Genomic DNA, 23,008 nt, shown 5'->3' with positions numbered 1-23,008 from the left:
TTAATTAAACACTATATATATATATATATATATATATATATATATATATATATATATATATATATATATATATATAAGGCTAAATTAAAGCCAATCTATTCATCGATCATTGTAGATTAAACAATGCTTGAGAATCAGGCGACCTGTAGGCGGAGCTCCGCCTCCGGGGCTCTGGGGGTTCCACTTCCACCAGTATCAGTACGACAAAGCGGGCAACTAGAGTGGGAGTTGAGCCAGGTGTCAACACAAGAGACATGAAACAAGTGGAAGCACTCGGGCAACACGCGCACTTGCTCGGCTTCCTTGAACTCACACAAGCACACGGCGCATGTATCTCCTTCCAACTCCTTGGAGTATCGAATAATGGGGATTAATTGCGCCTTTATTGAATTGCTCGTGCTACTGGACCCACCTTCCTGCTGGCTCGTTTGAATTTGATGAAGGCCTTGGTGTCCATCTGCCGGACCCGTAGGGGTTGCACGCTTTCGGCTGCACCAGCCGACAGCAATTAAATGGTAGATTGTCACTACAATTGCCCCGGCGACCACCCCAAGAAGCCCAATAAAAATTGAGCTAAACTTCAATCCCCCCGGCCGGCTGTCAGTTTCTCCGTTGCCCATGACCAAAACTGTAATAATATGCATGCATATATATTTCCTCATCTACAGTATTGGACAGACTATATATATATATATTAATATATACACACACACTCTTGGCGATGAAAGCTAGGAGGCTAATTAACGGGGTGATGCTACGTTAACAAAAGAAAGGCTCACTAATCACTATCATTATAGACGTGGGTGACACGGAAATGGTAGACTACTGAATGGGAGGAAAATGACGTTTTGGTCATATTTTGGAATAAAAGCTTGCTTCTTTTCTTTTTCTTTTTTGTTATAATTATAATTTATTGACCGGCTTGCTATAGGAAGGATAGGAAGAGTTTACTCCAGTTGATTGGGAACCCAAAAGTGCCCTTAAAATGATATCAAAAAGGTTAAGTGATCTAAAGGCCGTTTTTTGAGGGAGACTCTTCCATGTGAGACGGTTGAGAACCTATTCCATTCTTACATTCCAGGGGTAAGAATCTTGTATATATATATGTTAGGCCGGTTATATAGATGCATGGCAAAGCTACCCAAATGAAGATTAAATTGACACTTTTTTCAAAGTTTAAGGATATAATTGTAAGTAGGGGTATTCAAACCGAGTAGTTATAACCGTCCCCGCTAACCGCCTACACTTATATATATATTAATAATAATTACAATATAACATTCAAAACAACGTGCGTAGTTTTGGTGTTAAACACCATAACGGCATCGTTTTGGAGGAAAATTTTGGGCTTAAACGTTTAAAATAAGTCTTAAAAATATGCCAATTTAGGGTTCAAAACACTTAAAAAGTCCAAAAGCTCATATAAAAAAAACGGTTATAAAACTGTCGGTTATTGCATTGAATAACTGCTGATCGCCAATTATAAAATAACCACTATCCGCTTAGGCGGCGCCCAAGACTGTTGCGGTTAGCGGTTATAGCCAATAACCGCCAATTATAACTACTTGAACACCCCTAATTGTAAGAGTGATGAAAAACCAGGGATGATAAGTAAAGTTCTCCCTTTTGATTACCATGTTCTATTAAAATTATTATTTATTTAATTTTTTAACACTCTCTTAGCATGTGAAAATAAAACTAGCAATATAGTAGCGATTGAAGACTGGTGTTAACCGATGCCTTTGATGCCATGTAAAAATTAATAATAGTAAAGAAAATAAACACAAAGAATTTTAGCTAGCTAGCTTTACGTACCAAGAAAAGAGACAAATATATCAGGTAAATTTAATGAAGATAAAATGATTACGATGTTGTTCCACTATATAATTAATAATTTTTTGACATAATATTGACGGAGAGAATAAAATGGCCTCTAACACTTTTTTATTAGAAAAATATTATATACTGGACAAGTATTCACTTTTCATTTAATAAAGCTAGTGTGGCATGGTCCTCCCTCAAAAAACTCATTTCCATCCACTAAATATTATGGAAGATGACAACGCCACATCAATTTTGATGAATAGAAGATGAATACTTGTTCTATATATAATATTATTAATCGTAAAAAAGTTATAAATCTAACATTTTTCAATCTATAATACTCTTGCCTAAGTTTTATAAACACTTAAAACCTCATTAATAAACGTCACACTTTGGCAATTGATGCATCAAAAAGACTAGTTAATTGGAAGGTTTCAATTAGTCCAACTAAGCTCTTTTGGGTGCTCAAAAGCCAATACACAATGTGAGTGATATTGCAATATTTGATTCCCACCAACTAAGATGCGTTTGCTTTTCCATGTATAAAGCTCACACTTTTTCATGAGTGATACGAGTTGGATCCCAAATGCCACCAATCTCTGCCAACATCTCTACACAGTCGTTTCAATTATTGGCTTATTTTTTATCAATAAAAACAAAACTCATTATTCATCCTTCCAGCCCGCTCCACCCTTTCTTTTCTATTCCGATCTGACCACTCTTTATAAAGATACTCGTAAGTGCTATGTTTTACATTGATGATAGAGACAGAGCTAGAGGGAGGCCGGTAAGGGCCATGACCGTCTCGTCCCTTCTAGTTATATATATAAACGAAAACAGTTAAAATATTTATGTATTTATGGTTATATATATATTTAGTCTAAAAATTAAGTTTGATCCTTATTAAAACTAAACTTAGCTCCTCTTACTAAGAAATCCTAATTCTGTCTATGCTAGGTAAGATTGTATTCTATTAGTAATTTTAGGGGATTCAATTGTAATTTGACTAGTACTTTCAAACTTTTCCTTACTAATTAAGTGAAGCCCAACATGTAGATAAAATGAGAGGTTAATGAGGGAGACAAAGTTTGAATTCATAACATTTTTTTTTTTTTTGACGTGTTCACACAATGAGAGAGAAAAGGAGGAGGACAATTCGAACTAATGACCTTCGTTTCATGAGACGTGATCCCTAACCGATTGAGCCACATCTTGGGGACATTAAACCATTATTTATCCTAAAAACCTAAACTAATCATTTAATTAATAATTACTATTCCAAGAGACATTTCAGATGCCCACCAGATTAGGTTGTTCTCAATAATTGAGTTAGATTATCCCACCCAACTGCACAGTAATGAGGTATGGCAAAGCCTCTTGGAGCTCCAGCCCAATTCAAATGCTCCGACTCGAGGCAGCCCGGCCCAACAAGCAGGCCCATTAAAAACCTTTATTTCTTTTTTCCATTCCTGTCTCATTCATTCTGATTCAGAGGTAATTGCATCAATGCACCAATCAAATGATAAAATGAAGTGATAGGCAGTGGTGGATTTAAAATAATATAAGAGGGCATGTGGCCCTCTTCCTATTTCCTTGTACGTATCTGAAAGGAGAAGCTACTAGGAAGCTTCAAACCAGAAGAACCTGAAGAAAAACTCATTAATAGGTGATATCTGAGTCTAATCTGACTATATATCTAACAAAAGTAATTAAAGTGATCTTATTAATAATCTATACTTTTTTTTTCCCCCATTTAAATAAATAAACCCCCCCAATATTTCTTCAGCTATATAAGTGGGATTGATTAAACAAATAGTTGGGTTCCAGTTCCATCTCCCCTTATCAATTATTAAATAAAATTTCAAACACGTGTCCTTTTTTTTCAAAAACAAATCATGAATGACATATCAACTTTTTTTTTTTTTTTTGCTTTTAATTTTCTCTTAATTAATAAACAATGACTCAGTGCCAAGAAAGTGTTGATCCTAAGTAGAGTGCACTTCACTCTGCCTGTTCTTGTCTTATGAGAGAGAGAGAGAGAGAAGTAATTGGTGTGTGTATATGCTACATCTATATACTATAGTTAATTAAATTAATTAAAAGTTGTTTTAAGCTCATTAGAGATCTGAAAGGACAAATTTACGTAGGTTTTTTTTTTTTTTTTTTTAAAAAAAAAAAAACAAATCTTTATGAAATTTGTCAAATGATCACGTCTTTCAAAAACTTAGATAAATATTAACAAACTTAATATTTAATTAATACTTTAACACTTTATTCGTGCATGCGCTCAAACTTCGTCTCAACTAGTGAGGGAATGGGATCCAGCCTCCATTTCAAAGGAAATGGAAAAGAACGGGTTAATACAATATAAGAGGAAAAAATGATATTTTAAATTTTTTTAAAGACCATTTTGCCCTCTTGTTTTGCCTAACCGGTTCCTCTCCATTTCAAAGTGATTTTCTTTGAAATGAAAATTGATAATCCTTTTGAATTAGTAAGGCCCCAACACATTGAATATTTAATTAAAAATTGAGGGTTTTGATACCGTATTAATTTACCATTTCTTCCAAAAACTTATATATATATATATATATATATATATATATATATATATATATATATATAAAGTTAATTAAACTATTTAATTAATACTTTATCGTAATTAAGTATTGCTTATCATTTCATTCCATCACATACGTACGAAGTTGTTGTTTGATCTATTACAACCGTAAGATAACTAAAGAAATCTAGACTTTTCCATATGAGGAATAATAAAATTAATTCTTTCAATCATCTTTATACCGTGAATTTATCATTAAATTTGTGTAGAACTCACAAATATATCCACAAATCTAATGATTGATCTATTAGATTTGCAAAATAATATAGTTGTGTATAACATGCCTTTTTCCATTAATCGCCGGGTGCCTAATAAATTATTTTACAGAAAAAAAAAAAAAAAAAATCCCCAAAAATGGAGTTGAAAATAGCAGAAAGAAGAAGAAGAAGCAGCAACATCTTTTTACAGAAGAAAGCGACAAGATGGGGTGAAGCATATGAGGTAACCCCTGTTGTCAGTCGGTGTTATCTTTTAGGCTTTCTTTAGTGCCTTAATGGTCCATCAACACATTATTGCAGTTGATACACAAAGCTAATAATGGACTTCCTTATAATAAATAATAATAAATAAATAAAAAGGGATTTTGTATGTGATGATGATAAATGAACCAAACCTTCCTCACATGGCTTAGCTCTAGTCGTTCTCTTATTGCAGAAAAAGCAAACCTCAGATACTTTTGTTTACAAAAATAATAATAATAAAATTATATATTAATATCTATCACAACACTAAAAAAGCAATCCCACTTTTGATTGGAGGAATGGGTTGAGGAAGCTGCTAGTGAAGTTCCTCTGTGTGATACGACTTGATAGCCACACCCAACACACACTAAAGGGACTCCATTGGTGGACAAAACTTTTTCTTTGATCTTTAATATTGCACCCTCCAACCGAAATTTTAGGAAGAACAAACAAAATTCGAATCCCCACATGTCATTAAATCAAACCAATGGTTTATGTTCTCATACTAATCATCATTTGAAATGATCTTGTCTAGAGAATTTTTCCCAAATCTAATTTATTAATAGAACAAACATGTGAGAATCGCGGGTATCTGTTTAATAATATACTGAATTGAAAAAAATTCATCAAACCTAATTTAAAAGAAATCTTTATCTATTTGTAGTCGTTCTTTTTTTTTTTCATTTTTTTTTCAATTATTTATATGTTGGATGAGAATACGTGGAGAATGATTTAACCAACTGGAGATCGCCAGGAATGTAATATGCTTAGGCATGTTTGGTACACAGGAATAAACCCAAGAATAGAATAGTTATTTTTATGAAATAGCTATTTTGTTATTGGTTGTGGTATCATGATTGATGTCCATTCGCTCTTGTTAAAAAAAAAGTAAAAAACTGATAAACACTGTCTTGTCAATACAGTAAAATATAAATGGTGGGTGTGGTTTTTAGGGTTTTGTAAAATAAATGGAAACAAAATTTGAAAAAAAAGGTAAATAGTTGTTAAGATTTAATGAATTGAAGGAGTTGTTTTTTGGATTGTGTAAAATTTTGCAAGACAAATGGAACAATATAATCTTAAAAAAATGAAAAGGTTGCCAATTGCAATTTGCATACCAAAAAAGAAAGCGTGCGGGTCCCTCGTGTCCTGCACGTGGAATCGAGATTTCACAGATGTGTCGATATCACGATTGAAGCCGTCCAAAGTTGGACCACGGTATTATCATTGATAAACAAGAGCTAATATGACGTTAAATAACTAAATAACTAACTATATATATAAGGTAATTTTAGTGTTGCGTATTAATATTAGCAAATGATGTTTATTGAGTACGTATTTTTGGAATTTTAAATAAAAAGTCAAAACTGATCCATGACTTATGAGACATTTTATGTGATATAATTTTCTATTAAGTCTTCAGGGACGCTCCCATTGAAAGAGATACATATTCTTAATCGACCATGTCATTTAGTTTTTCCTCTAAAAAAAAAAATCAATAAATTTATTGATTTAGGGATAAGAGGTTTTTCCGATCTTTTACGGGTCGACAATTTTCGATAATTTTTTTCTTTCTATTTTGTAGGAGCTCCGTCGCACCGTTCAAAAATTTGCTTTTTAACATAATTTACGATTCTATTTAATAAAAATAGAATATTTACATTAACATGATCTTCCAAGAGTATTCTTACAACCATTTTAACTAGCTAAGTTAGTCTTTGAAAAAGGAACAAACTTTTCCTTTAAAATTATTTATTTTGATTTATTAAATTAATAATACCAGTTTAAAATGCATATTATATTAAAAAAAATTAAAAAAATTAAGGGTTTGTCGGTATGGCCGTATGGGGTGGCTTAGCCCAACTGGGGTGGCCGGCTACCCCTTAATTTTTTTAATTTTTTAATTTTTTTTTAACTTAGAATGTGGGCATTTTGAGAAAAAAAAAAATTATCCTTAAAAGAATAAGCAAGAATTTTTCTGTTTACACATTATCACCACCAAAAAGATCTCTTACAAAAAATAATTCGGTAGCTGTCGAATCACTTGTTTCTATGATTGATAAAAATTCAAAGGCAGCCACTTAATAATAATGTATTTATTTTTTTGGTCTCACATTATTAGCACACATTTTCAGACTTTGAGAATAATGGACAAGTTCCCTTTATATTCAAGTAGTATGGAGTTTGACTAGAGTACAACACAACACGTAAGTTGTGTACCTTTTTCTCAAACACTTTATCTGGGACTTTGCCTCTTTTATAAGCACCCATTATAAACGGATTTACTTTTCAAAACCTCAATCATCTTTTTCCACACCCAATTACCCAAAAAGTTTTTACTCTCTCATACCAACCTAATTTTTATGACCACCATATACGAATTTAATGCGAAATTAACAGGTTAAAGTTAAATGGTCCGATTTAAAACTGGCTTATATAATCTTTATAGTGGTATATTCATGCATCGACACAAACCCAAACCCAAATTCAACACGCAAATACTAATCAAAACCTTTTTGTCTTGTTCTAGTCAACGGTTAATTTTTCCCTGTTTGAAACCCAAAAGAAACAGAAGCTTAACTCTGTCAAAAGCAAGGTTACATATTTTTATATGATAAAGTAGTGGTATTAAACAAAAAAATATTGAGAAATTCATTGGAATTGAATACTTAGATTATCATATATTATGATTAGTTTATGGTAAACATCATAAGAAACGCCATGGAAAAAGATAAAATAAAAAAAATAAAAAATAAAAAAAATAAATATCCCAAGATGATTGATAGACTAACCAGCTATCATACACCACAATCCCTGTCGAGTATTGACCTCAGAAAACACAAACACGTAACGCACACGCACACGTGCACCGTCACCGTGAGGAAACGGCGGAGATATGTGGTGGTATCTAGTGCGGGCTTTTACCAGAGAAAGCCGGCTTTAAAATGAGACGGTGAGTGACGGCTACGTTTCCTCTCACAGTCCGCTCTTTACCCTACACACCCATCTGTTTCTTTTGACGGAAACAAAAGAGAGAAGAAAAAAAAAAGGAAAAAAATATCAAAGGAAAAAAAAAGAGAGAGAAAGAGAAAACAAGAGGGAAGGAAATGGTCGTTGTAGATGATGATATGGTGGAGATGAGCATCATGGTCGCTTCTGGAGCCCCCTCTTCCTCTCGATTCCCTGATGCTTATCCCAAAAGGTAATCTTTGAAGATCCCCAATCTTCTTCTTGGGTCTCTGGATTTTTAACTTACTTTTTTTTTTTTTTCCATTTTTATTGTGGGTGTGTGTGTGTGGGTGTGTATGTGTGAGGAAGAGTAAAAAGCATAGATTTTTATGGATTTGATGGTTTTGATTCAGTGTTTCCCACCTGTGTTTGGAGGATTTCGGGAGATTCTTGGGGTAGGATTGGATATAGTCTTTCTTTAGCGTTTTCTGAATCTCTTTTCTGGGCTAGGTAGAGATTGAAGAGAAAAACTTTTTTATTTCTTTTTCTTTTGCTTTTATTTTTTTTATTTTTTTATACTTATATACTTTAAAAATCTTATCTTCTTTTTTTTTGTTTTTTTGTTTTGTTTTTTTTTTTTTTTTTTTTTTGTGGGTTTGTTGAATACTTTTGTTGATTATTGTTGTGGGTTTGTGAGGAATTTGTTATCTGATTGATAAATCTAGGGGTTTGATGGAGGGGAGATATACTGGGGATTGATTGATTTGATTGAAGGTGTTTATGAGGTTGTTTTGTTGAATTGTTTGTATTGGGGATGGCAAAATATTCAACCCCACCAGCAACAAAACCCCTTACCAAGGAGATGAGCTAAGAAATGGGAGATTCTCTGCTCACAGCCCTTTCAATGGAGAATCATCATCCATCTACGCTATTGTCAATGGATTCCAGCGCCTCCTCGCACGACGATTTGGATTTGGAGATGAACCGACAAATCATTCTTTCCCGTCCACCGGATATCAATTTGCCCTTGTCGGCTGAGCGCAGCCCACCTCCGCAGCCGTGGATTCCCGACCCCTGTGATATTCTAGAGGTTGGGCTTGCTCCACAAGTTTATGAAACCGAGAGTTTCCTTACTGTCGTCCCCAAGGCTGGAAGGAAATGCGCCAAACGGGTTGATAGCATTTGGGGTGCTTGGGTTTTCTTTAGCTTTTACTTTAAGCCCTCATTGAATGAGAAATCGAAGGCCAAGATTATCCGGGACAGCAATGGGGTATCTGGGTTCGATAAATCTGATCTCAAGCTCGATGTTTTCATGGTTCAGCATGACATGGAGAATATGTACATGTGGGTTTTCAAGGAGAGGCCCGAGAATGCATTGGGTAAGATGCAGCTCAGGAGTTACATGAATGGGCATTCTCGTCAAGGAGAGCGTCCATTTCCCTTTAGCGTCGATAAGGGTTTTGTCCGATCCCACAGGATGCAACGGAAGCACTATAGGGGTCTGTCAAATCCCCAGTGTGTGCATGGGATTGAGGTTGTTCCATCACCCAGTCTCATGGGTCTTGATGAGGAAGAGCGGAAGAGATGGATGGAACTCACGGGTAGGGACTTGAACTTCTCAATCCCACAAGAAGCAAGTGATTTTAGTTCATGGAGAAACCTCCCCAACACAGATTTTGAGCTTGAGAGGCCAGCTCCTCCAATAAAGAATGCCGCCAATTCCCACTCAAAGAAATTGCTTAATGGTTCTGGCCTGAATTTGTCAACTCAGCCGTCTAACCATGTTAATGGCGATGCGATGGACCTATCACCTGTCAGCGGCAAGCGGAGGAAGGACTTTTTCCCACATGGGAATGATGATGATTGCTTCTTGGCTGTCAATCCTCCCTCTGATCGAATTCCGGATATTGAAATTCACCCTAATGAGCCGCACTGGTTGAATGAATTTAGTGGGGTAATGAAGGATGTCTATGGGCCTGTTACAGCTGCAAAAACGATATACGAGGACAAAGAAGGGTATCTAATCATTATCAGCTTGCCCTTTGTGGATCTTCAGAGGGTGAAAGTTTCTTGGAGAAATACTCTCACTCGTGGTATCATAAAGGTATCTTGTGCGAGCACATCTCGCATTCCATTCATCAAGCGGCATGATAGGACGTTCAAGCTTACCGATCCATCTTCTGAACACTGCCCACCAGGGGAATTTGTTAGAGAAATACCGCTTTCAACCCGAATTCCTGAAGATGCTAACATAGAAGCTTATTATGATGGGCCAGGATCTGTGCTCGAGATTATGGTGCCAAAACTTCGTGTGGGGCCTGAAGAACATGAGGTTCGTGTTTGCCTTCGCCCTCACCTAGGAGGCAATGATCTTATGTTGACTTGATATAAGCGTTTATTTAGAGAATTGTAAGGGTTGTTGCCATAGCACGGTGCTTCATTGTTTTACTAACTTTTGTACCATACAGTGTATTCTATGACACGAAATGCGCATCGTCTCACATTTGCCTGTTAGTAATTTTTGCTCACTAACTGTGGTGGTATTTATGCCCATGAATCTGATCAGCTGTTGACTGTAATGATTCTTGATTCTTCAACTCAGTCAGATTCTAGTTATTTATCAAGTTATTACTTTCTTGCATGGCTTGGATATATATATATTTTTTTTTCTGTAAACTTGTCTCACTTTGGAGGTTCTTTTTATTGATAGCTTATGAAGTTTCAATGGAGGTATCGGCTAGTTTGTGAGACACTCAAATAAGAAGGTATTTTGTAATGTGATTGTGTGAGATGGTTCCCATTTTAATGGATTATATAGCAAGTGAACCCTGTGTATTAGTTATTTTCTTTCTGATCACATAATTGTAAGATATTGACATCAATTTAAAGTTGAAAGTTTATACTTCTTCAACCAGCATTTCACATGTTCATATAGTCTGGTGTTAAATCATTTCCAGTCTTGGTTTCATATCTTTCTCTTGGATGAAAGGTTCTATCACAGAAACTCTCTATTTTATTTACTTGGGATGGAGGAATCTGTCCAGTGGGTTCAGAAAAAGAGGCTGTTTTTGAGGGAGGGTCTGCGTATTTTGATTCCAAATACAGGCATTAACTGGGATCAATGACACAAATAAGACAAATGACCCTTTAATATTGAAACCCTTCAATATTTTACCTAGTTGTGCCCAACTGTTTGTGAGAGGCATTATCATATCTCCCAAAGTCATAGGCCAATAATGTCACACCACCTAAGCCAAAAGATATTATTCTCTTTAAGGATTTTTTGAATGATATTGATAGAGAAATGTGGGTCTGATTTATGTATATGGACGCTGAGTCAACGGCAATGGATGGATGTGGGGGAGGGTCAGGAATGGCGTCGGCCATGAATGATATTTTCTTGGGTACAACAAAATTAATTTATGGTGTTCTTTTACTTTTCCGCGGTCTGGGTTATGGACAAGTGGATTCCACTTGGAAAAATAAATAACCAGCCAATTTCAGCTAAGGCTAACGGCACTTTTTTGGCCTTTTTGGGGATGTCCTTTGGTGGGGAGGTTGAGGCTTTGTAAAAGATCAGCAATTCTGGAAGGGAGCAGATTTTGAGGACTCTCTCAGCCTGCCCTACTCACCTGTTATATATATATATATATATATATATATATATAACCCCCCTTCTTTTTTTTTTTGGAGGGTTTGATTATATATATATATATATATAGGGTGGTATTGTAATCACAAGCATGACATTAGACAACCTTAAGCCATGAAAAATAAAAGCATGGGAAAATGAGTTGAGGACTCAGTGGTCCGATGAAAAGGTTTCAAGTGATTTTGGCATTAGGCTTCTTCTTAGGGTCAGCATCTCCATCACGTTTTTTTTTGTTTTTCTGGTTTTGCTATGAAGAGGAAATATTTTGATCCAAACATATAAATAGTAAAATCTATTCTCTGTGAGAAAACAAAATGCATGTTTATCTCGGTTAATGGCATTAGCCCCGCCTGGTTCATACGAAACTTCTTTGATCCAATGATCACAAAACTATATTAGGATGAGGAAGAATATCTCAACATTACCAATTAAATGTAAGGATGAGATGCGGGAAGTTTACTCTTTCTTTTATAAAAAGCAAAATTTTACTTAATTTTGTAAAAAATGTTAATCGCTCTTTCTTTAAAAGAACCACCTAGAAACTTCAAATGTAATCTATCAAGATTGTAAAAGCGTGTCTTACTTGTGTACAAAGTAAAGCATGTTACAAAATAGAAAATCCTATACCATTCAGTCCAAGATTAATTGATTGAAAGATTAATGCTAGAGAAGAAGATAAATCATCTTCCAATATATTAAAAGAGCAAACAATTCGCTTTTGTTGATTGGATTGGATTGGATTGGATTAAAGAGTTTAAAACAAAATCCACAACCGAAATGGAGAATATCTATTTAATGTAAAATGAAAGATAAAATTTTCTTAACATTAAAGTTAAAGTACAAAATTTACAATATTACTCCTTATTCTATCGTAAGAGAATCTTATTCCGAGGAGTTCTTGTAATTCTATATTAGCATTGCTTTAGCTTCAGCCATGAGTGACGGTCTTCAATTCTGGGGTGCTTCTGACGATCTAGGCATACTAAATCTTTGCCGATTCCAGCAATAATTAAAATATAAATAGGCTTGCAAATGAAGTAAGAAAAATATATTTAATACTGTAACCCAAATCTCCATACTTGCGATTAATTAGTTCCAGGCAAAAATGCCTCAATGTAATCGGGTACTAAAAACGTAAACATAAACATATAATTTGGCTTTGAACAAAACTACTAATATAGCTTCAAAGCCACAAAATGGAATTCAAAATCCGATAAAGAAAACCATTCAACTTTAAAAATATTAGGAAATGACCAACAGTTTAGTCAACTTCCTCGATCTTGGGGCCAGCACCACCACTGCCTCCGGCAGGAACTTCCTCATCCATACCACCACCCATGTCAGCTCCAGCACCCTGGTACATCTTGGCAATAATTGGGTTGCAGATGCTCTCCAATTCCTTCATCTTATCCTCGAACTCATCAGCCTCCGCAAGCTGGTTGCTGTCGAGCCACTGGATGGCCTGCTCAATGGCATCCTCGATCTTCTTCTTATCAGCTGGAGAAAGCTTTGCACCAATCTTCTCATCCTTCACTGTATTCCTCATGTTGTATGCGTAGTTCTCCAGGGCATTCTTGGTCTCAACCTTCTTCTTGTGCTCTTCGTCCTCAGACTTGTACTTCTCTGCCTCTTGAACCATCTTCTCAATCTCGTCCTTTGAAAGCCTACCCTTGTCATTGGTAATGGTGATCTTGTTCTTTTGACCGGTGGTCTTGTCCTCCGCAGACACGTTCAAGATACCATTTGCGTCAATGTCAAAGCACACTGTGATCTGAGGAACACCCCTGGGAGCAGGAGGGATTCCGGAAAGCTCAAATTTACCAAGCAAGTTGTTGTCCCTGGTCCTTGTTCTCTCACCCTCATAGACCTGGATCAGCACACCAGGCTGGTTGTCAGAGTAGGTAGAGAATACCTGCTCCTTCTTTGTGGGGATGGTAGTGTTCCTGGGAATCAACACGGTCATGACACCGCCAGCAGTTTCCAAACCAAGGGAGAGAGGGGTGACATCCAAAAGGAGGAGATCCTGCACCTTCTCGTTGCCCTCACCGCTCAAAATAGCAGCTTGGACTGCAGCACCGTAAGCAACAGCCTCATCGGGATTGATGCTCTTGCAGAGCTCCTTCCCGTTGAAGAAGTCCTGCAATAGCTGCTGGACCTTGGGAATTCTGGTTGAGCCACCAACAAGGACAACATCATGGATTGTGCTCTTGTCCATCTTGGCATCCCTCAAACACTTCTCAACGGGTTCCATACACTTCCTAAAGAGATCCATGTTAAGCTCCTCAAATCTGGCACGGGTGATGGTGGAGTAGAAATCAATTCCTTCATACAAAGAATCAATCTCAATGGTTGTCTGGGCAGTGGATGAGAGAGTTCTCTTCGCCCTCTCACATGATGTCCTCAACCTCCTAAGAGCTCTTGGGTTGCCACTGATGTCCTTCTTGTTCTTTCTCTTGAATTCCTGGACAAAGTGGTTCACCATTCTGTTATCAAAATCCTCACCACCAAGATGGGTGTCACCAGCTGTGGCTTTCACCTCAAAGATACCCTCTTCAATAGTAAGAAGAGAGACATCAAAGGTACCACCACCAAGATCAAAAATCAAAACATTCTTCTCGCCGACACTTGTTGCCTTCTTGTCCAGACCATAGGCAATGGCTGCCGCGGTGGGCTCATTGATAATACGCATGACATTGAGACCAGCAATGACACCAGCGTCCTTGGTAGCTTGACGCTGAGAGTCATTGAAGTATGCAGGAACAGTAACCACGGCATTCTTGATTTGGAAACCTAAGTAAGCCTCAGCAATCTCGCGCATCTTCATAAGAACCATGGAAGAGATTTCTTCAGCAGCAAATTGCTTTTCCTCACCCTTGTAGCTAACCTGAATCATGGGCTTCTCACCAGGGCCATTAAGGACCTTGAAAGGCCACAACTTAATATCACTCTGAACTGAGGCATCGCTGAATCTCCTGCCAATCAACCTCTTTGCATCTGCAGAGAAAAGTACAAGTAAGCATAACCCGGATACTAAAACATAATGTAACAAACAAATAGAAAATTAACTCGATTATATTACACACAAAGTCATCCAACATGCACAAACTACCAATACAAGATCCCATAACACTCAACAAGCAGTTAGATGTTTGTATGAATAAATCAAAATTCTTTTCTGAATTTTTACAACCTACACACTTTCAATTGCTATTGGATTCTAAATAAACGATTGCCACAACTGTGCTTAACATAGCGACGCCTTTCAATAATATTGTATTAATAAATCAAAATTCTTTTCTGAATTTTTACAACCTACACACTTACAATTGCTATTGGATTCTAAATAAACGATTGCCACAAATGTCCTTAACATCGCGACGCCTCTCAAAAACAATCTAAGTTTGTTGAAAACATTTTGAAAATTAGTAATCACGAAAAAATACATTGGTTATACATCAGGATTTTTCTTAAATCTAAGATGACATATTATTAAGACTACGAAAACTGCTTATTTGTACAAAGCTGAAACAATAACACCGTCCGAGCAAAAAGGCATGACAACTACTTAATCGTTAATAAATAGATCTTCAATACAATAACACGAAAAGAAAATATAGTTCAACATCCAGCAGATCGATTACAGTTATAATCTACGTAAAGAATCGACACGAACATCGAATCTAAACTAAACAATGCAGATCTGAACGACTTTAACAAAATCATTAATCAACCAAAAACAAATAGCACATTCTCATCGTCAACCACAAAGAAACTTAGATCTAATATATTCCATTGGAGCTGATGATAAAGAAATCCAAATCTACATGTTAACATAAATCTAAATCCTAGAATAAAAATCAAGTCACACATATTTAGATCTAAGAACTAAGAAGCAGTAAAAGAAAACATGTTCGTAGGAGCTCAGATCTTACCGAAGACGGTGTTGATGGGGTTCATGGCGACCTGGTTCTTGGCCGCATCTCCGATCAAACGCTCCGTATCGGTGAAGGCAACATAGGACGGCGTCGTTCTGTTACCCTGGTCGTTGGCAATGATCTCAACGCGATCGTGTTGCCACACTCCCACGCACGAATACGTAGTTCCGAGATCGATTCCGATCGCTGGGCCTTCTCCTTTTCCGGCCATCGCTATTTCTTTCTAGGTTATGTCGACGAAAAGATTAAGAAAGGAATGAAAAACAAAGAGAGATCTGAAAACTAAACAAAGAGACAGAGCTAGGGTTACAAAGTGAGACTGCGGAGCGGGGTTAAGCGCGCGTTATATAGTGTTAGGGCTAAGAATTCGAGAATGTTCTATGACCCTAGACTTTTGGAGCCGTCCGATACGCGGAAACGGACGGTTTCAGATTGTCTCGGTGTTTTCCTTCTCCCTCCAGTGTTTGACTCGTCTCTTGTCACCGACTCACCACCCTTGTGGTTTCCTTAAGTGCTCAGACTTTTGGCTTTTTCTTTTTCTTAATTTTTATTTCTATTTTCCACTGCATCTAAATTCCCTCCAATTAATATTTAAATGATGCAAAAACTCATTATAAAAAATTACAGCATTATTTTTCTCCAAAAATATAATTGATAGTTAATTTGTAAGATGAAATGAAAAAATATAAAAAATATATTGATACCAATATTTTTTTAAAAAGACAAATGTCCTAATTCCAAAACTTCTCATATTAGATTGAACCTATTTAATTATACGGTCCTTTGAGAAAAGCCATATAATTGTCATATTATACAGTCCTTTTTAGATGGGTGAAATATGAAAAAAAAATATTGACACCTAGTATTTTTTTTTTTTTTTTTTATGGTAATGAATAATGTTATTTAGTAGGCTGAAATATAATTGTCATACAATTGAAATTAAGTTTCAGTAAAAATCAACCACTAGTAAGGATTTAACTTCTCCTTAGTTATACTTTCATGAGCGATCTTTAGAGTGAAGGTTTTTATCCTGACCTTTGGGTTGAGGAGGATTAGTTTCATTGTAAGGGTTCTACTCCCATAATCGAGAAAATAAAAGTTGAGAATATGTATTAGATTTAGTCTGCGCGGAGCAGATCTGTTATATAACTGTAAATTTGGACATGGGTTAGCAAATGTTGAAGTCATAGATATGACTTAGTTGTAAGATTTTTATATTTGTTTCTATGACATTGTAACCTGATAGTTTTGGCTATGATTTATCTGCTCTTAATTTTTTTTCAAATAACGAATATGAATTTTGTAAAAGCTTTATGTAAGGTAATAATATATTTATTATATGACAATATATATTATTAATTTTGTAAAATTTAATCTGAAATGAACCTTCTCCTTTCACTTGGTGTACTTGTGTGGTAATAATTTAGTGTTTAATTTAATTAAAACTAACGATGGAGTAATTGTACTTGTGATGAGGGATTAAGATGCAAAACTCCCTTTTGGCTTTTAGTTGGAAAGAGCAAAGAGGGAAAAATCTGAAGTGCCCCTGTCATTGGGCATTTGGCTCTACGTGTGCTTTTAGTACAAGGCACCTTTACGAGTTCTGATTGGTGGAGCACTGGGAGAGTGGGAAAGCACGCCGAGACTTTTCTTTATTTGCGGGCTGGGCCAGGCTGGCAAATGTTCAAAAGTGGACGGCGAAGACTCCGTGGGACAATTAACCAATGAGGTGCATGTAATATTGTTTCTTTAGGAATTTGGGCTTGGGCCTGTTTTAGACTAGTCATGGCCAATTCTGATGTACTAAATTTGGCCCATAGCTATAATATGTTTTCTATTTTAAATTATTGATTTTTCGGTTGACACTTTAAAATTTTTTTTTTTTTTTTTGTCTGGTTTGTACGAAAAATAATTTCTCCACTACAATTGAAAATTAATCAGAAATCACTCAAAAATATCTTATAATGCAAAATATCATTCCAACAATTTTTTTTTTTTTTTAAAAAAAAAAAAACTCACAAATATGAAAGAGTAATTATGACTAAAAATGAGAGATCTCCGTCTGGTTTGCGGAATAGACCTTTGAAATTGACTAACTAATTTTAAGTATAGTTATTTTTTTGTTTGATAACACACTATTCTTGGGAATAATTTATTTTCATGAGACTACTAATTTCATACAGATAGGATTAGCTAAGCCACTAAAAAAAATGAGTTGTTTGGCTAATCCTTTAGGAATTGAATACATTTTTTAAAAAATATCCATATAATTTTTTTAAAAAAATTAAATTTAAAACAAAATAAAAAATTTTAAAAAATATATAAAAAATAAAGTGGGTGGCCTGACCACCCATTGGCCACCCATTTTATTTCAATTTTTTTTTTTAATGAGTTTGAAAAAAAAAAATGTTGTTTTTTGTAATTTTGATTCAATTACAATTTTTGCATGTGTTTTGTTACTAAATTAAGGAATAGGAATAGTTATTATATTCCACATTTTTTTATTCTTAGTAGTAACTATTCATTTTTCAATGGATTATACATTTCACGAACCAAACGAGACTAGTTTTGGAATGGTAAATTCACTCAAGAACTTTTGAATCCAAGCCCAAATTTGCTGAGCTTGGAAAGAAGGCTTGGATGGCTTGGCATGGGAACATGTACTGAACCTTGAGTGCATCCTTCCTATTTTGTAAGAGTTGACAGATTAATCGTTTATTACCTACCGACTGATAACTGACTTTTGACAATCGGTAGGTGGAATAAAGATATTGTTTTGACGTTAGTTTGGTTCAGTATATGGTAGATTTTTTATTTTTTATTTATTTATTTTTTTTATTTTTTTATATATATATATATATATATATATATATATATATATATATATATATTACCTGACAATTAACTGACTTAACCAGTTTTTCAAATGAAATTTGAATTTTATCTATTAGATTTCTTTATTGGTTTGTCTAATTGATTTGTGGTTATGCTTTTGTTATGCATTTCATGGATTTGCTGTCTTTTTATTTATAGAGCATATGCTTTTGTTGATTTTGTAGATACAACTTACAAGGAAGTTGAGAATTCTTTGAATCGACAATTAACCAATCACCTATTAACTGAAAAATCGATTATCTGAAAAAAAAAAAAAAAAAAAAAAAAAAAAAAAAGAGTCAAAACTATTCATTGTCGATATTAAGTCGATTAATTAATCGACTTAATCGAATTTTACAATTCGGTAAGCAAAAATGCTCCTACCAACATCGACCGAACCGATGCCTACCCCTAATATTTTACAAGGACTAACCGTTCTTTTTTGGTATGGCGGCGTGGGATGGGCATTTCTTTGTGGTTTGGTGGCGGTAGAGTGGCGGTTGTTTGGCTATGGGTTATGGTGGAGAAGTAGTTCCGATTGGTGAAAACTTATTCCACTATTATTGTTTCTTATGATTATTGTTTCTTCATAGGATAATGATATATGAAAATAATTGCCAATCTTATTATATTATAGGTGATTGAAGATAAACTAAATATAAAAGATATAATAACTGGAACAACAATGTCATCTATAGTTCCACAAAAGCTATCAAATTTCCAAATGTGGAGTGGCGTAAAAGTTCTCTCAAATGGCACTCAAGAGTGTTAAATTCATTTTTGCAAAACTTGGGAAGTGGTTCTTCCACCATGGAGGTGGCAAAACCCAATCAATTGATTTCATTTCCATTAAAATTTATTTCCATTAAAAGGCTAAAAGGTATTCGAATGGGATAAGATTTGATGAAATGCATTATTATATATTGTTGTTTCCATGAAAAATATTAATGTTTTAGAAACACTTATTATAAATAAACAAGTGTTGTATTTGTGATTGTGGTTAACAAAAAGAGATTTGTTTGGCAAATTTTGAGAAGTGTTTTTTTATAAGTGTTTTGTGTTTTAGAAATGTTTTGTCTTAGGAAGAATTTTGTAATTTATTTTAAAAAGCGTGATCCAGTGGTAGTGATGGACGCCTTTGAAAACTCATTTGAACATCTATTTTTAAGAGTTTTTGACATTTGAAAAGAAAAAATAATTAAAAGCTAATTGACACCGTCACGTCAACTTATAAAATAAAAATGTGATTTTCTACTTTATACTCTTTCAAGAATGCACTCATAAAACCATATAGATTAAGAATAACTTTCTTAAAAAAAAAAAAAAAATCATTATTTGTCCAAAAGAAAACAATAACACTAATTTACGAACGTTAATAATAGAGTTAAATTAAAAAAAAAAAAGAAAAAAAAAAGAAGGTAAATCCAAGGTCATATTAATTTATTCTCAAGCAAAGCAATCTAATTTTTTTTTACCCATAATTAATTAAGAAAAATGTTAGGTGCTTTTTCTAATATCCTAATGTTCTCGTAATATAGGTGAATATTATTTTTTTAAATTGTTTTTAAATAATATTCATCTAATATAAAAAGAAAACTAGAAAAACACCATATATTCCCGGGAAATTAACTAATTTTCTCCTGAGCTTCGCACCTCACTCCCCAGTCTCCAGTGTCACATTTTCTTCAATACCCCCCAAAAGCCACTCCGAGCGAGCATCTTCCGCCGCAGCAAAATGGGCACCGCTGGAGAAGCAGAGTGTGCCTTGGAAATGGAAGCGATGCGCAAGGAGGACTCGTCTTGGCACCCTTGCGGGGTCTCTTTCTGGTGAGGCCTCCGCTGCTCACTGTGTTTTCCCTAATTTAATAGCCAAGGCGTCGTTTTATGTTGCTTTTCTATGCGTTGCGATGGCGGGCCTCTCTTGGAAAACTGATCGCTTAGGTTTTCGTAAACTTGTACATATAACTGAAGTTAATTGAGTGACCCCATGGGTTTGATTTCTATAGATGTCATGATTGAATGGCTTATGTAACTGTTTATATTTTTATTTAGTTTCTTTACTTTCCGATGACTACAAACGCTTAATTTGGACCTTGGATCAATATAAAATAAAGAAAATTTTATATGGATAGAAATCCTTTGTGATAAATGGTGATTTGTTTACCTAAATAAAGGGATTTGTTTAATCATAATTTAAGTAATTTGTCTATAATTGTAGTTATTCAAATAATTTGTAAAGCTTGATTAATAGAGCGATTTGTAATTTAGGCATTTATCCTAAAAATTAAATTAAAAGTGGTTACATTCTTTGTTTGGAAGGAGTGGCATATTTGATGAGAATACACAGCCAGGACTTGATGAATATTCCACATGGTTTATAGTTGCCTCCAGAACTTGATGGATTTGGGAGGGAGAATAACTTTTAACACTGTTATAGATTTTTACTCCCCTCTTGGTTACTTCTGTATTTGGTTGATTGTTTTTTTTTCCTCTTTGAAGACCATAGGAGAAAATGATGTACTGCAATAGTTACCTTAAGCCTATTATTCACATTTGCTCTACTACAATCACTTTTGTAAGTGCACTGCTTTTGTTTGAGTCTTCTTCCTGATTGTATGCACAGCTCTGCTGAAGGTGGTCTTCTTATAGAGTTTGGAAGCCAAGACTTGGAAGATATGCTATTGTACGATGAGGAAGCTCTTACCTGTCTCCGCTTTCGTTCTACTCCTCTTCTAGGTGATGACTGCACCCATATCAAAGAAGGAGAGCGTGTTCTTGCCACCCATAAATCGCAGTTTAAGAGTAACTTCTATGATGCCAAGGTTGAAAAGGTACACATCCTCTCCTTGTAGATTAGTTGCATGGAAAAATAACAAGGATTTCTTTATTTGAGACAAGGAAAGTGGGGTTCATAATGCGTGGACCTACATGAACTGGTTGTTAGTATAGGAATTTGGCCACAATCTATACAATGGGAGTACACCCATTTCACCAAAACGGATGAGTCAAGTATGTGAAATACATTGCAGGTTTCTGTTGATGTGTATCGAAGTTTATGTCATAATTTATGCTAGATGCAAAATTATTGGAAATGCTTTTACTAATTCAGTTCACATTGCAACAATTAATAATTATTAGGTAGTCAGCGTAAGACACTCAAAGAGGGTCCATTGTAGATGCACTTTCACAATCAAATGGCTTCACCAAGATCTGGAAGGGGAAACCCTCACTGTGCCATCTAGTTCAATCATGAAACTAGCAACTAAAAGCATCAACGTCCATCCAGCTGTTGCCGTGTTCTTGAAATCAATAAAACAGATGCGTTCATCCTGTGCATCTCCTTCTCCAACTGTACTTGAAGAAACCGATGGTGAAATGGACCTTAATTACTTACTGGAAAAGCAAATAGAAGAGATCAGCAGCTCAGCTAATGCATCCAAGGAGGGAATTTCAGAAGACATTTTATTAGGTGTTAATGGTGGGAATGCTACTCATTACTTCATCAATTTTATCTTTTCTAGTGTTTTGCAGTTTTCCTTCTACTTTTTCTTTTCTCTTCTTTCCTCCCTTTTCTTTTTGGCCCATGGTACTGGGTGAAGACTCTGTTGGTTCCATTGATACTAACTTGCAGCCGAGCCTCAATCCTGAAACACCTTTCTTAAGCATTGCAACAGAAATTCTGCACTTTTATATTGATGTAGGAGCTTCAAGCATATGGGCATCACTTAGTATAAAGCCAATCGCAAAAAGTAATTATGGTCAAATATATCCATACTATCTTTTCCTATAATGTTATTCTTTCTCTTGGCTACAGCAATATTTACATTAGCTCATTCCTCACATTTTGCATCATTAATGTCTCTTTTGATGCTTTTATTGTTGAAGTTTGTTCACCCCTTGTTTGTGCACTATCAATGTGCTCTATCTACCTATGATTATGGTTTTATTATTGGCCAAAATATATCTAAAATATTGGGTAAATTAAACTTTACACCCCACACCCTATTTGCACTTTGACCTCTAAACTACGACTCATTGTAACTTGGCCCTGCAAAACTACCAAAATGTTAGGAGTTATCCCTTAGGTCAGATTTGACTGTTATTTTGGATGGAAAACATCGCAAGTGAGTGGTACATGCTTCTTGATTACTAATTTACCCTTACTGAGAAACAACATCATTCTAGAAAGAAAAAGAAAAGGGTTAAATTCATTTTACCCCCTTGAAGTTTCAGGGGTTTCTCAATTCGAACCCCAATGTTTAAAAATTGGCAATGTACCCCCCTAATGTTTCAAAAATTTTCAATTCAGACCCTCCGTTACTAATTTCCGTCTAATTGGACGGAAATCATCCCACGTGCGTCTCACGTAGGATTTTGATGCCCTCTATTCCAATTTTGTCCTCATTAAAACCTATGAAATTACATAATTACCCTCAATTTCATAGGCTTTAATGAGGGTAATTACGTAATTTCATAGGTTTTAATGAGGACAAAATTGGAATAGAATGCATCAAAATCCTACGTGAGACGCACGTGGGATGACTTTCGTCCAATTAGACGGAAATTAGTAATGGAGGGTCTGAATTAAATTTTTTTGAAACATTACGGAGGGTATATTGTCAATTTTTAAACATTTGGGTTCGAATTGAAAAACCCCTAAAACTTCAGAGGGGTAAAGTGAATTTTCCCCAAA

At 35.2% G+C, this 23,008-nt stretch overlaps 4 protein-coding genes across 10 annotated transcripts in view; 2 read left to right on the top strand and 2 right to left on the bottom strand.

Moving 5' to 3' along the window:
* Positions 1-134: 134 nt before the first annotated feature.
* LOC132162412 (RING-H2 finger protein ATL52-like) lies at positions 135-620 on the bottom strand. The gene has a single exon (XM_059572645.2). It carries the CDS (start codon positions 618-620, stop codon positions 135-137), a length of 486 nt encoding a protein of 161 aa, XP_059428628.2.
* A 7,274-nt stretch (positions 621-7,894) lies between these two features.
* Positions 7,895-10,765, top strand: LOC132191999 (uncharacterized). The gene is made up of 2 exons (XM_059607169.2): positions 7,895-8,107; positions 8,580-10,765. Exon 2 carries the CDS (start codon positions 8,729-8,731, stop codon positions 10,238-10,240), a length of 1,512 nt encoding a protein of 503 aa, XP_059463152.2. The 5' UTR covers positions 7,895-8,107; positions 8,580-8,728; the 3' UTR covers positions 10,241-10,765.
* Positions 10,766-12,539: 1,774 nt separating this feature from the next.
* LOC132191307 (heat shock cognate 70 kDa protein 2) lies at positions 12,540-15,771 on the bottom strand. Its single transcript, XM_059606255.2, has 2 exons — positions 15,439-15,771; positions 12,540-14,500 (listed from the first exon to the last, which is right to left on the bottom strand). The coding sequence occupies exons 1-2, from the start codon at positions 15,650-15,652 to the stop codon at positions 12,768-12,770; spliced, it is 1,947 nt and encodes a 648-aa protein (XP_059462238.1). The 5' UTR covers positions 15,653-15,771; the 3' UTR covers positions 12,540-12,767.
* Positions 15,772-19,950: 4,179 nt separating this feature from the next.
* Positions 19,951-23,008, top strand: part of LOC132192206 (uncharacterized) — a 9,688-nt gene continuing 6,630 nt past the window's right edge. For 5 of the 7 annotated variants that reach the window (XR_009441324.2, XR_009441325.2, XR_009441323.2 and 2 more), the window contains exons 1-3: positions 19,951-20,142; positions 20,939-21,146; positions 21,454-21,793. Coding sequence is in view for 4 of the 7 variants with exons in the window: in XM_059607478.2 (XP_059463461.2) it covers positions 20,051-20,142; positions 20,939-21,146; positions 21,454-21,793 (640 nt within the window). In the remaining 3 variants the exon portion in view is untranslated. Of the gene's footprint in view, positions 20,143-20,938; positions 21,147-21,453; positions 21,794-21,820; positions 22,065-23,008 lie in introns of those variants that run through there. The other 2 variants (XM_059607477.2, XM_059607479.2) reach the window with 2 other exon arrangements.

Source organism: Corylus avellana, chromosome 10 (assembly GCF_965113065.1).
Source record: "Corylus avellana chromosome 10, dhCorAvel1.hap1.2, whole genome shotgun sequence".
NCBI classification, from domain to species: Eukaryota; Viridiplantae; Streptophyta; class Magnoliopsida; order Fagales; family Betulaceae; genus Corylus; species Corylus avellana.
This window is presented reverse-complemented; position numbering and strand designations above follow the sequence as displayed.